This window comes from Pyrus communis, chromosome 5, assembly GCF_041283825.1.
Source record: "Pyrus communis isolate YQ-2024b chromosome 5, ASM4128382v1, whole genome shotgun sequence".
Lineage (NCBI taxonomy): Eukaryota > Viridiplantae > Streptophyta > Magnoliopsida > Rosales > Rosaceae > Pyrus > Pyrus communis.
Window position 1 is genome coordinate 26,447,441 of NC_142569.1, and position 16,838 is coordinate 26,464,278.

At 39.6% G+C, this 16,838-nt stretch overlaps 1 protein-coding gene and 1 pseudogene across 1 annotated transcript; one reads left to right on the top strand and one right to left on the bottom strand.

Annotated features, from left to right (window-relative positions):
* Positions 1–5,788: 5,788 nt before the first annotated feature.
* LOC137726783 (mitochondrial import receptor subunit TOM6 homolog) lies at positions 5,789–7,677 on the top strand. Its single transcript, XM_068465743.2, has 2 exons — positions 5,789–6,117; positions 7,448–7,677. Exon 1 carries the CDS (start codon positions 5,936–5,938, stop codon positions 6,095–6,097), a length of 162 nt encoding a protein of 53 aa, XP_068321844.1. The 5' UTR covers positions 5,789–5,935; the 3' UTR covers positions 6,098–6,117; positions 7,448–7,677.
* A 7,654-nt stretch (positions 7,678–15,331) lies between these two features.
* LOC148697032 (secreted RxLR effector protein 161 pseudogene) lies at positions 15,332–16,183 on the bottom strand (annotated as a pseudogene).
* Between the last annotated feature and the right edge of the window lie 655 nt (positions 16,184–16,838).

Here is a 16,838-nt window from a genome sequence, read left to right on the forward strand (position 1 = left end):
TTTAGGAGAGAAAGGTTAAGGCATTAATTAATTAATTTGGGAAGGTTTTAAGACTCCAAATCCTCCAAGAAAAGGGTAACAAATCAAAATCCTAAGAAAGAAAAGGAAGGGAAGTTGCAGCATGGACAGAAAATAGGAAATAGGAAAGGGAAAAGTGGTTCCTTGCACGGCAAGGAAGGGAAAGGAAGGGGTAGGGTACGACAAAGGCTAGAATGGTGCAAGGAACCTTTGGTTTATGTCCTATAATGCATAGGAAACCTTCAATGTTGCTGGAACTTAGGGACATTTAGGATTAGGAAAGGTCAAACCAAAATAGGAAACCTTGGCTTAACTTTCTTACTTTGATTAGGAATCCTTCTTTGATTAGGAATCCTAACATCTTTAAGTTTTCAATTTCATCCATTCCTTTTGCTCCAAGCATAAACTATACATTCCAAGCCCAATTTTGCTCCAAAAGGCTCCAAAATGCACCTTATTGCTTCATAAGGCCTATGGACCTATAAACACACGAAAATAGCTTAAAACACTATAATAAATGAAAACTAACTATGTAAATGCAAGAAAACAAGCTGACTAAGTCGCATAAATATGTTCCTATCAAACGTTGTCTGCCGTCAAGTTTTTTGCCATTCGGAGGCCTGCTAGTAGGGTCTTGTACTCTGTTTCGTTGTTAGGTACTTTGAAGCCTAGAGTGATCGCCTGTTCAGGTATCGAATCATCTAGGGTGACAAGGACTACACCTGCTCTCGAACCTTTGTAGTTAGATGAGCCATTGACATGCAAATGCCAGAAGTCTCCATCGGGTAAAGCAGGCGCGGCTAAGGCGTGCTTGGCTATTTTTGGGGCGTTGTTGGGCCACTTTATTGTGTTGTGAATGCATGGTAAAGAGTCGTGGAGCTGGGGCCATGTTACACATAGTATGAGACACTTAACTGCTGGTATTGGACCATTCTAGAGCTAAATTATGGAGCAAGGGTTGGCTAAGGCTATGTGACACACATCAAGAGGTAGTGCTCAATTGCTGGTACATGTTGCTCCTATGTAGAATCTTTTAAGGCAACGAGGACAAAACTTGCTTCCGAATATGTCCTTCCAGTGTTCGTCTGCTCTTGCCGTGTCTTTTGGGCCGAGTTGTTGCGTTCATCAAAAAACTTTACATCCACCAGGGTCTACTCCTTTATCGTCGCGCGTCGGAATTGGGTGGAATAATGTGTCATGAGGATGACTACGTGAGTTTGAAGGTAAAACTTGAGCTTTCGGGTTGCAACAACTATCACCAAAATTAGCTTTTAAATTTCTGATAGCATCGAGGAGAGCTTTTAAACTGTGGAATACAGGTAGTCGGGCCCCCAGCTCTTCTCGTATGATGGTAGAGCTTATTGCTACTTCAGATACCGTCAAACATGTGAATAAGTCCTCCTCTACTTCCAGTTTGGATAGTAGGGAGATGATGCCGGGTATTTCTTTAAGTCCTTGAATGTGCATTAGCAAGCCTCATCCCAAAGTGCATGTTTCTCTGCCAAAGTGAATGAGTCTGCTAGAGTTAGATTTTCTTTCATGATTAATTTTCTGAATAGCGGGTGGTCTGTTGGAAGTCCTTTTTGGAAGGCTGCTTTAGTTATCGAGTCATTGCATCCGATTATCTTTGCCTTCTCTGTTTTGAACCTCTTCATATCGTCATAAAGCGACTCTTTTGGGTTCTTCTTGACGTTAAACAAATGGTCATACTTCTTTTTGATCTATGCGATAGAATGAATATTCTTTGGTGAAAACCAAAGAAAGTTCGTTGAAACTCTGTATAGATTGTGGCGGCAGGGTGTAGAACCAATCTTGCGCCTCGCCTTGTAGAGTGGTGGCGAATATCTTACACATGAGATCGTCATTGTCACGGTAGAGGAACACTGTGCTTTAGTAGTGTTTTAAGTGTCTCTCCGGGTCTTCATCCCTTTTGTGAGATGTGAAATGTGGCATGCTGAATTCGCGTGAAGGCTCTGCCTGCTCGATCTTGTCCGTGAAAGGTGACCTGTTTATGTTGGTCATGTTCCATCGTAGTGCCTCGTCAGCGACCTCGTTGCGTTGAAAATTACGTAATCACTTGGTCAAGAGTCTTTCTACTTCTTCCTGAATGTGACTTTGTTGGGGCTAGTGGAACTCTCGGCCGTGTGGTGCGTTCCTAGTAGGCGAGCGAGTTCTTCGTAGGCTGTCGGTTGAGCTTGAGCCGGATTGAGTGATTGCTTCTCTTCGTCCGTCGTGCTGCCTACTCCGATGTAAGGTGAAAGATGCTTATTGCGAGTTTAGCCACAAATAAAAACTTTGCTTGGAAGGTTTCTCATGTTGACTATCGGAGTGTGACCTCAACCGTGAATGTACGCTTGTCCATGGGCCTAGTCAAAAGTGCACGCTCCTCCGCGCGCTAAGACGAGAGTATATGCTATCGCAGGGGCCCAATCGAGAGTGTACACTACTCGAACGCTCGGTTCATGGCTAGTCGAGTGACTGCTTGCAGGGACGTTGCTGGAGAGGTTCTTTGTCTGCCCTTGTCCTACTTCAGGTGACCTCGTCTGGGGCATGTTGCATTTCGGTGCGCTATAAGAGCTGGTTCACCAAGGTCGTATGTTGTGCGAGGGCGTTCATCAACTCTATGACTTGTTGAGACAAGTGTTGTTCTCCATTTGGGTTGGAATAGCTTGGAAGGAATGCATCTCCTTGAGCAGTGGAAGTGTGGTAGACTCTGGGAGCGAGATTTGAGTTAGGAAATTTCAAATTCACAAAAAAATGTGGTGAAAATGCTTAGGCCATGGTTTGGTGTCGTGGGCCTTAGATGGCACGACTTAGGCTTGCTTAAATGGCACGGCTCGGGCCGTGGTAGTGGTGCCATGGACCTCGCCGCGGATGGTGGCTGTGGTGGCCATAGTGGCCACCGTGGTGGTTACCATGGTAAAGCCCCGTAGCGGTGGTGCCGCTCCACCTATGATCACATTTAGCCTCATGGATCACCGCGGTCTCATTTCTTGAATATTGGAATTTTCACTTATGGAATTTTCTAAATTTCTAGCCATTGTATTTCTCTTTTACATTTTATCAAAGAATCTTTGCAAATAAAAAATTATTATAATAAGAACGTACGAAAAATATACAAATGGACAAGAAAAAATAAAGAAAAACCTTTTATGCAAGAGTCTTCTATGAGTGTGTGGACTTCAACTCTCAATGAAAGCTCCAATTTGTGGATGCAAATTTCCGCCTCCTTCTTCTTGGACAAAATTGCACCTACAAAATAATTAACACCTTAGGGTCAAGGCCAAGAGCCTCATGCACCCACGATGAATGGGGAAGGGGGGCTTTGGTAGAAGAACCTCCGATGCCAAAGTTAGAATTTAGAGTGAAAAGTGTTTAGAGAGTTTTTGGAGTTTTGCAAGAGTGTGGACTTAGGTTTTTAGAGGAAATGAGGTTGAATATATAGTGCATGAATGGTCCCCCTCTGAGAAAAGGTGGCCGGCCCTTTGGGGAATTTTTTTTTGTGAAATAGGTGATTTAATTGGTAATTAATGGATTAATTAGGAATAAATCCATTAATTAGCCAATTAACTCAATTTATATGGAATGTTTTGAAGGTTATGAAATAATTACCTTGTGGAAAATATAGGATGAAGATGGATGAAATAACTTTGAATTTGTTACCTATTTTGGGCATTTTTGACTTGATTGTGGGATGTTTGTACACTGCCCGCGCGTAGGAATTCCAGTGCTCCTCAAGGGTAATTTTGTCATTTTCGCCCAAAAATCCACATGTCGGCTCTTGATTATTTTTGGCTCCACAATTACGCCATCTATGTTCCCCTAACTTCTTCTTCTTCCTCCTCCTCATCTCCCTTGCCATCCCCATCAACTCGACTTCTACCTCTCCTTGAAGCAGTAAACGAGAGGTTGTCGTGAAGTTATTTAAAGGAGATGGAACCCCATGCAAAGCTGTTAAACTTATCCATATCATTCATGAGGTCGAGATAGTCTAGATTGAAAACAACGTTGGTATTTGCCCCTATCAATACAGCCTCGATAAAGTATACCAGGCCTAGCTTGAAGGCATCATCCCTATCCTTGCACTCCTTGAACGCCCTTTAAGCTCACCGTAAGTCACAGATATTTTTTTGCTGACTTTCTTGGGGACAGCCTTTGCTTTACCTTTCCTTTTTCTTTCCTCACCTTGCTACTTTCACCTACCGACCCTAATTTCCTGAGAGAATACTTCCTCAGCAGCCTAATCCTTTGTGACTCTACCTCTACGTCATAAGGTTCATCACTTCGTAGCCAAGTAATAAGGCAAAAGTCCTACTTTGTGAACCAGGCCAATTCACAACCTATTAAATAAGCCAGCCCCTCTAGGTGTTTAACCCCTTAATTTGCCACTCTACGGAGCAACAACTCATGGACGACTTGCCCACTGAAGGCCAATTCATCCACACCCTAAAGGTGTCCAAAGCAGGTTGCCCTAAAGGCACCAAGTTGTGCCTCATTAAACTTTTCCCTAATCAATCCTAACCCATAGGGGGCATGAGATAGGTTGTTAACCCTTTCCCTATACGTTTCTTTTTCTCTCATTGCTAGTTGAACACCTTGGGTTGCCATATCTTATACACATAACAATACATACACACCAACAACCAATGAAACATAACCTAACGACAACCTGTCACCAAAGCTTCATAGCTTTACATATGCTGTTAACAGAGCATCATTACTTAAGCAATTTCAATTCCCACCATATAAGTAACAATAATTCAGATACAAAAATCAATCCCCACCACCTTAAAATTAACAATAATTCAAATACAAAATTCAATCCTTACTAAAAACTACAACTTTACCAAAACAACAAATCATGCTCCAGCATCTACACAACCCGTCAACATAACTTCATAAGTTCACAACGCACCCTAATTTGTATAAAAAATAAAAATAAAATAAAATAAAATTTAAAAAAATAAAATAAAATTGACATATTTCGACAAATTCCACCTAATTACATCCACGAACATGCATAATTAACCTTACAACAAACTTAATTTATAATGCTTAACATAAATAACTAAATGAAATTCTAGTGTTCCATTTTCAAAACTCACCAAATTTGAAATTCACTGGGGGAATAAAATATGACCACGGTTATCGCGGAAGCAATTTGAACCCAGCTTGAATGAATCGAAAAGCACGTCCTTTCTTTGTAACCCACTGCACAGCCTCTCACCAAAGTCCCCTGATTTTCTTCACTGCTATCTGAAATTTATGTAAGGTCGGACAACACAAGCACAGACCAATTATAATTGGGTTTGGAACAAGCAAGTTTTCAAATGGCAAGGATGCTTTCGACGACAATGATGTTTAAGCAAACGCAAGGGAGGGAATGTCTTTGCAGCAGGACAAGACTTACTTAAGACAGAAAGTGTTGATGTCGGGGATTACAGTTTAAATCCCAAGAAATTTTGAATTCATGCTAATCACACACTTTCTGTCTTAAATAAGTCTTGTGCCCCTACAAAATTTAAATCCCAAAAAATTTTGAATTTATGTCGGGTACCATTTTAATTAAGTAACAAATCATTTATAACCCGATTTCATCCTAAGCTCATTCTAATGGGTTTGTTTTCAACCGTTCAATTTTCATTCAATAGACCACATTCCATCCGCACACACGATCTGCAAAATGTTGTCCGCACCTTAGAAATCGCGTTTGCGAAAATCACACTTTGAAAACCAAATTAATAAATTTTCTATTTCAAGGGCCATTTTGAGAAGCCCATATTTCTTCCTCCGAAGCTGTCTAACCCCGAAATTACAGAATCGCAGAGCAACAAACTAGGGTTTTAGGGTTTTAAGCGTCAGGTTGCGTTCGGCATATCAATTTGCAGGAAAGTGAAGCTGAATCAGAGAAAACAAAATGTTTCCCATGTTTATGCAGAAGCCTGACAAGGCAGAGGCTCTGAAGCAGCTGCGGAGCCATGTCGCCATGTTCGGAGCATGGGTCCTCGCGATCCGAGCCACACCATATGTTCTTCACCTCCTCTCTGGTGAAAAGGACGAGCTCAGACTTGAATTTTAATGCCCATCTCGTTCTGTGAGGTAATTTTCGAGTCCATATCACTCTTTTTATTTTCTGCGTTTGTTTGTTTGTTTTGTATGATTTTTTTTGTTTTGTTTTTTTATTTTTATTTTTTTTTGTGGGTTTTCAACGTATGCAATTTTAAGGGCATAGTAGGAGGAGGGTATTCTCTGTGTGTTGTTAATATTTAGAAATTTATGAATTGAATAATTGTTTGACTGATTGTATTGTTGTTGTTCTGGGATAAATTTGATCGTTGCTCGTTGGTGTTGTTTGAAATAGGGTAGAAGGTATTGCATACATTGATAATTTGATATCATATTTGAAACTAAGTACGAAGAAAATCGGGAGGGATGAGTGGTTATAATGATGTATTTGCTGTTTCTTTGAGATGATGGTTGAGCCCGACAAAGAGGAATATTTTTCTCGTATAATCTGCTCTTTTTGGTTGTTTTAACTTGACGCCACAGATCACTACTCTAAAATGCTATAAGTGTCATGTGAATTTGGGATTATCTAGTTATACAAAAACTGTATTGGGAGAGACTTATAGCATGGTAAGTTAGTGATCGAAAGAGTCAACAATGTGCCTTAGGTGAAAGCCGGATGTATGAACAATAAAAGTTACTTTGTATCGATTTTATGCCCGAATAGGGTTCTTTTTGAAGCAGTAAGATAATACATACACTGCATAACTTACAACTAGAAAAGTTGTGACTTCGCAGCATCAATTTTGCCCAATAGGCAAATTGACACAAGCAATGTGTATTACTTATAGCGTTTGAAGTAGGAGTGTTTTTGCCCCTTGAATGTCTGATGGACATTACCACTTTAATTTATAGATTAGGTTGAAACAGTACGACAATTTTGGGATACAAGAACCCTATTATGGATTTTGACTTTGAACTATAGGGACTTCGACGCTTGTCATATTGTGGATTGGTATGCCAATTTCTATATGATTTCCTGGTGTTATTTGGAGATTGTGGTCTGCATCACTATTTCACAAGATAATATAATAATCATATATTGTCATAAAGTAGGCAGTGTCATTTGCATTAGATTCATTTCAGTTAAAGAGTATTTTGAATCACCTGCGTTGTGTCTGGCTAAATTTTCTTGATGTTTGAAGTTGCAATTTACGGGCAAAGACTAACTGGCATTATGGTGACGGTGGCTATGCAAGTAGCACATGTTTATCTAAAAGACGATGCATGTCTAGACTAATTAATTAATTAATTTAAGGCAATGTTTAAGTGTTGTTGGTTGTGTCGATCTTTACTTAAAGGATACTATCTCAGGAAGATTAATCATGGTTGACTCCTCATCATCTCTTCTTTGATTGTGCAGAACGGATCTCGGGGATGAATGAGTCAATTTTAGATGAAGGTTATTCAGAGCCCTATATGGTTTAATTTTTAGTTTCTTAATATTTATTTCCTGAAAACTGTATCATCAGTTTGATACTGCATTCGAGTGTGGCAGTATGGTTTTTTATACGATTGCATAGGATAAATGTATTCACTATATCCTATGGTTGGTAGGCTAATGTCTCGTTAAATCCACTTTGAACTTGGTAATTGGTATGCATCCAAAGACCAAATTTATCCATAACTGTATTTTGGTTGTAATTATTTTATTGATAGGGAAAAAATAGCAGCAGCAGCCGCAGCCGCGCGCTTATCTAGTCACAAAAATACTCATGTAGGCGCCTTTGTGTATTGTTATATCAACCGGATACTGTCTCCCTGGGAGGGATGCTTAGAATCATGGCGGAATCAAATTAGTCAAGATGTCTACATGGCACAATCGGAAGAAAAGCATCCGTTCCCTTGACAGGGTAGTGTTCTACAAACCATTTAATTGATTCAATTCTTTGGACCAATTATAGTTCGATGCTTGACATAATTGATTCAATTCTTTGTACCAATTATGGTTAGATGCTTGACGTAATTGATTCAATTCTTTGTACCGGTTAATTTTTAAAAATAAATGATAAAAAAAATGGATGGTTATTGTTATAAACTTCTTATTTAAGTGTGATTGTGTAAATTTTATATTATATTTTATTCTAGTTATTCGTCCCTGTTAGGACGGTACTCCTTAGAGGATAATGATTTCTTCTCTCCCTTATTACTATAACTAAAGGCACTGTGTAGGGGGAATAACACATCCTCTACGAAACCTTACAAACACATCTCTCCCTATATTCTCTATGTGTCATCGGCCCTCTTTTTCCCTGTTAGTTAAATATAGGCCACAACACATTATAAGCACCCTCCTACCGTTGGGCTTAGGAATTTGATGTGGAAGTTTTCTGCATCAAACCAGTTCACCAATATCATCACGCAATCAGGTTATTTCAAAACAACAGTTTTTTATCACGATGTTTTTTGGCAACCCTAATAGCAATAACATTCACCATAATGCAGGACCCAACTTTACGTTTTTCGAATTTTAGATTCTACATAAATTGTGTATGCATTATATACATAATTGTTGAATTATGTGAATTGATATTGCCATGAATTGCATCAAATATATGTCCATGCATTGAATTATTTAATTGAATATGCATTGAATTAATCTGAAAATTGAAAAAATACAAAAAAAATTTAGGGTTTGCCGAATCTAAAACCCGAGCTCATGCAAGCCTTCTTGAGCTGCGATGCACCGAAGCAAAACCCCCAATGCTCCATCTGAGATGACGACATCGTTTTGGCATCAAACCCACAAAATCAACTGCCGCCTGCAATTGGCCACGGCCTCACCACTGTCTCTCTGGGACATCACAACCTGCAGTAGTGTTTTTGGGACCTAACCATCGTTAGAGATGATTGGTTTCTCGAAAAATCTAATAACCATCAGTGAATTTTCGAAGGATTATTCGAATCCTCACAGTTTCTCAAACCCCCCCAACGTCGAAACTTAGGTTTTCGTCCAAAACTAGGGTCTTAATTGAACCGCCTTGCTTTGTCGTGCCGTGACCGACCGAGGGAAGTCACCTGAAGCAACGCTGGAGATTTTTTCCAGTTCGAATCCCACACCCAGCTCCACTAGGGTGTTCTAGATTTCTCGACCTGAACCCTAGTGAGCCTCGGGGCCTTAGGCATGCATAGCATAACACCTTTTTTTTTTGGCTGCTAGTTATCTTTGCTGCCACAACCCAAATCCAAACAGCCCATTTGGCTGAACTGGACCCTCGACCCACGAACGACACTAGCCCAATTGGGCTTTGGTGTCCCCGTGCACAATGTCGCACACGATCCCAGCTCGCTGTTGGAGAATCGGTGCACTGCACTGCGTCACACCCAATCCATGCCTATCTGGGCCTTCAATATATTGGGCCTGCAGCCCATATCTATTTACCCTAGCCCAATTTTTGGGCCTGGGCCACACTGTTTAAACATTCTCAGCCCACCCATAGGCTTTGGCCCATGTTTTTGGGCCCCGAATTTATTTTTATTTTTTTTGGACAATTTGGGTTTTATAATTTTTCACCCACACATTAATGTTGGTTCGAAATCCAAATAACTAATTCAATTATAATAATAAATATTGAATATCTATTTCATATTTTTCTTGTTGCATATTTCTGTATATATATATATATATATATATATATATATATTTGTGTTTGTCTACAGAAACATACGAACTTGAAGTTCATAATTTATTTCAAAACCTGAAGTTTGTAGAAACGTGCCTTGTTTGAAAACCTTAAGTTTTCCTTAAAAACATCACCCATGAAAACCCGAAGCTTTTTCATGTAAATTTAAACCAATACATGTCTATTAGAACTTGAATGTTCTACTTCTATGTGAATGGATTGCTTTTTCTCCATTACACTAACCACATCTTGTCCATTTATTTTGTGATAGGAACATGTCGAATTTGAACAAATTGGACTTCACCACTTTAGAGGTCTCTAGAAGGAACTACCTCAAGCGGGTCTAAGATGTGAAGCTCCACCTCACCACAAAGAATTTGTGTCCCGCCATTGAAGATGAGGTGGACAACCTGGTTGGTGAAGTTGAGAAAGCCACTGCCATGATCTTCATCTGAAGACACATTCATGATGCACTGCAAACCGAGTACCTTGCTTAGGAGGATCCACAAGCACTCTGGGTGGCTTTGGCTGATTGTTTTGATCACCACAAGGATGGGTATCTATTCAATCATTCATTACTTAGAACCTTTGACAGGCGATCTGTTTACCGTTCGTTTCGTGGATTGTCACTTCTATGAGACAGTCTTCCCGTTGTTAGGGGGAGATAAGAACAACGTGAATTATCATGGATGACTCCCACTTTGTCTCATTTAGATCCCCGCACCGCTCAGTCTGAGACTAAAGTGCAGTGTATATTAGATCTTCAAAGCGTAGCTCAAAGCATGCTAGATGCTTTCATCGCTCTAGCGCGAGTGACAAGATCACATATTCCAACTGCAAATGTGCCTGCAAAGATGGATGTACCAAATGTACGATAGACTTCCCTCCTGGAGGCCCGGGATGCCACTTTGGTCAATCCACATACATTAGCAGCTAGCCAATCATCTGCCCTTACACATAAGTGTGGCAGACCACTTGGTTCAAAGTATTCACACCCCTAGAAAAGGAAACCCATAACACAAGCCCCGAAAGAGCCTATCGTGAATTTGACTATTGCCTACTTATTCTATCCAACTTTTAAGGAAATTCTAGATTATGGAAGCGTCCTTGAAGAGACGAATCCACCTCCCTTGAATCATGAAATTTCGGTCCATTATGCTAACTTGGATGATGTTTGGTGTAGAAATGAGATGATCGTCAACGATGCATTAGCATATGCAATAGCTACTGAGATCATGTTGAGCGATGACATTGAACCCCGTACTGTTAATGAATGTCGACGTAGAACTGATTGGTCAAATTGGAAACAAGAAATCCAAGTCAAACTTGATTCACTTGCGAAACTTAAGGTGTTTGGACTTGTAACTCCTACGCCTCCACATGTGAAGCGCATTGGCTACAAGTGGATTTCGTTTGGAATCATAATGAGAAGAAAAAAATTGTGCGTTACAAAACTCGTCTTATTACACAAGGCTTCTTACAATGCCCTGGGATTGACTATGATGAAACTTATTCACCCGTTATGGATGTGATTACTTTTCTGTACCTTATCAGCTTGGTAACTTCCGAAAAACTGAGTATGCAGCTGATGAACGTAGTAACTGCGTATCTCTATGAGGATCTTGATACGGAAATTTATATGAAAGTTTCCAAAGGATTTACATTGACTGGATCAAATATTTACAAACCCTGGAACACGCTCTCAATTCGGCTGAGGCGTTCACTCTACGGTTTGAAGTAATCCGAAAGAATGTGGTATAACCGTCTAAGTGAGTATTGTAGACATGTAAATTTCATTGCATACAAAAGGTGCATCACAAAGCTTCACGTGGCATATGACTTATCACGAATGGACAAGTCATCAATGACATTTGGCACAAATCGAGCAAAGGAAGTACAAAACCTTCCCAAAAGTCGGCAAAAGGGAGAAAATGCCTCTTAAAATCGGCAAGCGGTCCAAGTTGCTCCCAAAACCGGAAAGAAAGCTAAAATATCTTCACAAAACAAGCAAGAATTAAAGATTGCTCCCAAAATAGGCAAGAAAGCCCTATAAATTTCGGCCAAGCAAGGGAAAGTGGTTGAAATTATGACACAAAACATGCCTAAATTCTCCCATGGACGAATCAAAACACAAATCAAAGCCAAATCCATCCAAAAGAAAGCTTTGAGAAGTCTATAAATACAAGGTCCCAAGACAAGCACAAAGGTCGACAAATTCTACATCAAAGGGTCGGCAATTCTACATCTAGAGGAACCTCTGCACCAAATCTTTGAAGACTAATACGCTACCAAAGCTCTCTTTAAAGAAGCCACAACCAAAGCCGAAGCATTTCCTTGAAGAATCAACAAGCACTTGTGCCGATTCCTTCAAAACTTTGTTACAAGCTCAAAACTTGTAACAACATTCGATTCAAGATCAAGTTGCCAAGACCCTTGAATCAATGAAATCCTACATCAACACTACCTTTGCAGCAGCTTTGAGGTGAAGACTATCCATGCATTGTTTCAAGCTCAAAACTTAAAGCAATCGTTCAATCTTTCATCCGAGATCAAGTCATCACAACCCTTGGATCAACAACCTATACATCTACATCAAATTTGAAGACTAAATCAGAGGAAAAATTGTAAACAGAGATTGCAACCTACAAATTCAAATCAATACAAATCTACTTTGTACACGTGTTCTCGTTTCATTCGTTACAGAATTTTCGTGTTTAGAAGTATTTGACTAGTCAGGGATATGTGAACAACAAACAATGCCCTTGTGTGTTCATTAAGAAGTCACATTTCGGTTTTGCGATTGTTGCAGTTTATGTCGACGACATGAATCTTATCGGAACTCCTGAAGAGCTCCAGAGAACTACCACGCACCTGAAGTCAGAATTTGAGATGAAAGATCTAGGAAAGACTCGATACTGTCTCAATCTCAGGATAAAGCATCGTTCAGATCAAATCTTAGTACATCAATCGAACTACACCCAGAAGGTGTTGTGTTACTCTAATAAGGATAAAGCGAAGCCTTCGAGTACTCTTCTGGTCATTCGATCGCTAGATGCAAAACAAGATCCCTTCCGTCTGAAGGAGGATGATGAAGAGATTTTGGAGCCTGAAGTTCCTTATCTAAGTGCGATAGGAGCTTTATTGTACTTAGCTCAATGCACTAGACCCGACATCTGCTTCATTGTTAATCTTTTGGCAAGATACAGTAATGCACCAACACGCAGACATTGAATTGGTGTTAAAGGTCTTCCGTTACCTTGAGGGTACTACAGATCTGGGCTTGTTCTATCCCTATGAATCCTCGAGTGATGTCGCACCCCCTTATCTCGAGTGGATTCTTGCCTTGTTGGTTATACAGATGTAGGATACTTATCTGATCCGCACAAGGTGCGTTCTCTAACAGGTTATCTCTTTAACGTTGGAGGCACCATAATCTCTTAGAGGTCAACTAAACAGACCATAGTTGCCACTTCGTCTAACCATGCTAAAATTCTCGCCCTACACGAAGTAACTCGGGAGTGCTTCTAGCTAAGAGCAGTTGTGGGCCATATTCGAAGCTCCTGCGATCTTTACCCTGTCATTGACGTCTGGACGACGATCTATGAAGACAATGCAGCATGCATTAAACAGCTCAAGAAGGGTTACATCAAAGGAGATAACACCAAGCACATTGTGCCACAGTTCTTCTTGTTCAAGGAATAGGTATGCGTAAACTTTCTGAGTTGTAACATTGCTAGTTATCTTTGGAATTGTGTCAAACTCAGGGGGAGTATCCTGAAGTATACTTGCTTGATCTTAATGTATTGCTTTTTTCCTACGACTAGGAGCATTTTTGACGAGGCACCCACCTTGGGTTGATCAAATCCCTAATGATGTCCCGTAGATGTTTTATTTGATGTTGCATTACTCATGCATTTTTACCTAGACTATGGATTTTGTCCCTACTCGGGTTTTTACCATAGCCTTATGGTTATTTTGTAAGACTTACTTCCTTATTCAAGTTGTTACCTTATTTGAGAATGGTGTGTTACTAGAATTAGTGCTGACGAGTCAACTTCCTCAACTCTACATGATGCCAAATCTACTTGAGTATTTACACACTCAAAGGGGTGTTATAAACTTCTTATTTAAGTGTGATTGTGTAAATCCTAGATTAGATTTGATTCTAGTTATTCTTCCTTATTAAAACTTGTATTCCTTGGAGAAGAAGGATTTCTTCTCTCCTTTATTACTATAAATAAAAGCACTGTGTGGGGAGAATAACACATCCTGTACACAACCCTACAAACACATTCCTCTCTATATTCTCTCTCTGTGTTGCCAGCCCTCTCTCTCCTTGTTAGTTAAATATAGGCCACAACAGTTATGTCTTTTTGTTTTTTTAAACCAAAAATGCATTCAAGAGAGCCATAATTGCAACCTGTCCCCCTACTATCAAATAAAAGAGCATCAAAAGCAAAGGAGGGAGTACAATTATCCCAAATTGGGAGCACAATTATCCCAAATATGACAATCAGATATAAGAATACCCTGATGGGCAAAGGCATCCGCAACAAAATGTGCCTCTCTGTAGATATGGCTCCATTTTATGTTCAAGAACTTAGCCGCCGTTCACCCGATATCATTAGTGATAGGGACCATATTCCATGGGGTTGCACCAATTCCTTGTATAGCCTGAATGATAAGTCTAGAATCGCCTTCCACCACAATGTTTGTAAAGCCCTTAGAGCATAGAGAAGGCCCTCCCTTAAACCCCTTGCCTCCCCCTCATAAATAGTAGCACCATCAAAGTTTAAAGCTTCACCCCCAGTGAGATGCCCAGTGTCACTTCTGATGACAAAACCAGCCGCACCCTTGTCCCCAGCCACCAAACCATCCAAATTCAACTTAAAAATAATTATTATCTGGAGGATGCAATTTAATAATCGTGGAATTGTCACATGTGCTCTTCTTACGCTCTTTGGCATTTGACTTGAGATAATTATCACTCATAAGGATAGCCAATCCAGTGGACCTAGTCAGACTGGGATTGAAATTTCTTAAAGATTTGTTATTTATATTATTCCAAATTTGCCAACCTAAGAAGAAAACTTTACCCAAGTCACTAAGCTCCTCCATGTCATTATGATATAACGAAACAGAATCAAAGTTGTTACTAGTTAAAATGCAAGGACTTACCGAGTAACAATTCCAAATCAAATTTGAAATGCTGCATTTGAAAAATAGGTGTATGTGATATTCCTCGCCATTATTGCACAACGAACATATTTGATCAGCATTAGTCACAAATCAACTAATCCTTCTTTTGTTTGAAGTTTGACACGAAGAAACAAAAGAATGTTATGGGAATTTCATATATTATTTGATACTTCTTCAGAACTAAATACATATACAATCCGTAGCCTACAAGGAAACAAATAAAAACAGGATATATACAAAACCCTTCCTTCCTAATAAAGGACTCCTAGTATTTACCCTATTTACATTCCCTTTTTTTCCGTCTAAACTGTGACTCACGTCTACACTCCCCCTCAAGTTGGTGTATATATATCACACATGCCCAACTTGACAAGTGAGTCATCAAACTTGCGACTACATACAGCATGAGTAAGAACATCTGCAAGTTATTCCTCCGAATTCACAAACGGTATAGACACAATCTTCTTCTCAAGCTTCTCTTTAATGAAATGCCGATCAACCTCCACATGTTTTGTCCTGTCATGCTGCACCGGATTATCAGCTATATCTCTTGCTGACTTGTTATCACAATATACCTTCACGGTTTCCTTTGACTTAACCCCAAGACTCCAGAGAAGTTTTCGAAGCCAAAAGATTTCACAAATGCCGTGGGCCATGCCCCTATACTCGGCTTCAGCTGAAGACCGTGATACCACCTTCTGTTTTTTACTCCGCCATGTAACCAAGTTCCCTCCTACAAAAGTGAAATATCCGGAAGTAGATCTTCTATCACTCACATTTCCTGCCCAATCAGCATCCGTGAACCCCTCAATTGTCAAATGCCCGTGCTTCCTGTACAACACTCCTTTTCCTGGTGCAGACTTCAAATATGCTAGGATACGCTTAACAGCAGTCATATGATCTACACTCGGTGAATGCATAAACTGACTCACCACACTTACAGCATATGCAATATCTGGACGTGTATGAGCCAAATAAATTAGTCTCCCTACAAGTCTCTGATATCTCCCTTTATCAACCGGCTTCTGATCTGGATCCAAATGTAGATGATGCTTTTCAACAATAGGAGTGTCTGCCGGCTTACACCCCAGCATACCAGTTTCCTTTAATAAATCCAATACATACTTACGTTACGACAAGAAAATACCTCTTGAAGAGCGAGCAACTTCAACCCCAAGGAAATACTTCAAGTCTCCTAAGTTTTTCATTTCAAACTCGGCTTCCAAGTTATTCTGCAACTTCGAAATCTCATCATGGTCATCTCCAGTAATAATCATGTCATCTACATAGATGATTAAGGCCGTCACTTTACCTTTTTTTCGTTTAACAAACAATGTATGTGATGCGAGATTTATACGCACACAAATTAACCCTCTTTTTATCATTTGTAGTATAGGTGCAAGTAGGGATCGTTCTGGACCGGGGATTAGGAGGGATTGTTAATCACTTGGATTTGACTCAAAAACATAGAAACAAAGTTAAACACGTTCACAAAGACTCAAAGGACTCAAAACAAGTTCAAAAGACTCAAAACTACACAAACACACTCAAATCTGCCTAAAAACCACTTTCTGGGCAGATTTGAGCACAAACACAAATTTGGACGAATTTGTGTAACAACTTGACTCAAGAACGTAAAAACACAATATAAAACACTAAACTAACTCAAAGAATGTAAAACTAAATGCTTGAAACACTAAAACAAACCAAAAGACTCAAACATCACCCAAAACACTCAAAACTGCCTTAAAATCACTTTCTGGGCAGTTTTGAGCACTTTGGTGAATTTGGACGAAATTGGGAAATAAAATGAATCAAAACACTCATAAACACAAACTAAATTGATTTCTAACTAATTTGAACATTAAAGTAAAGGGGGAATTAGATTTGACGAAATTAAATAAAATACACATATTGTAAAGATGAATTTGA

Coding starts and splice junctions, on each gene's coding strand:
- LOC137726783 (XM_068465743.2), top strand. CDS start 5,936: ATGTTTCCCATGTTTATGCAGAAGCCTGACAAGGCAGAGGCTCTGAAG.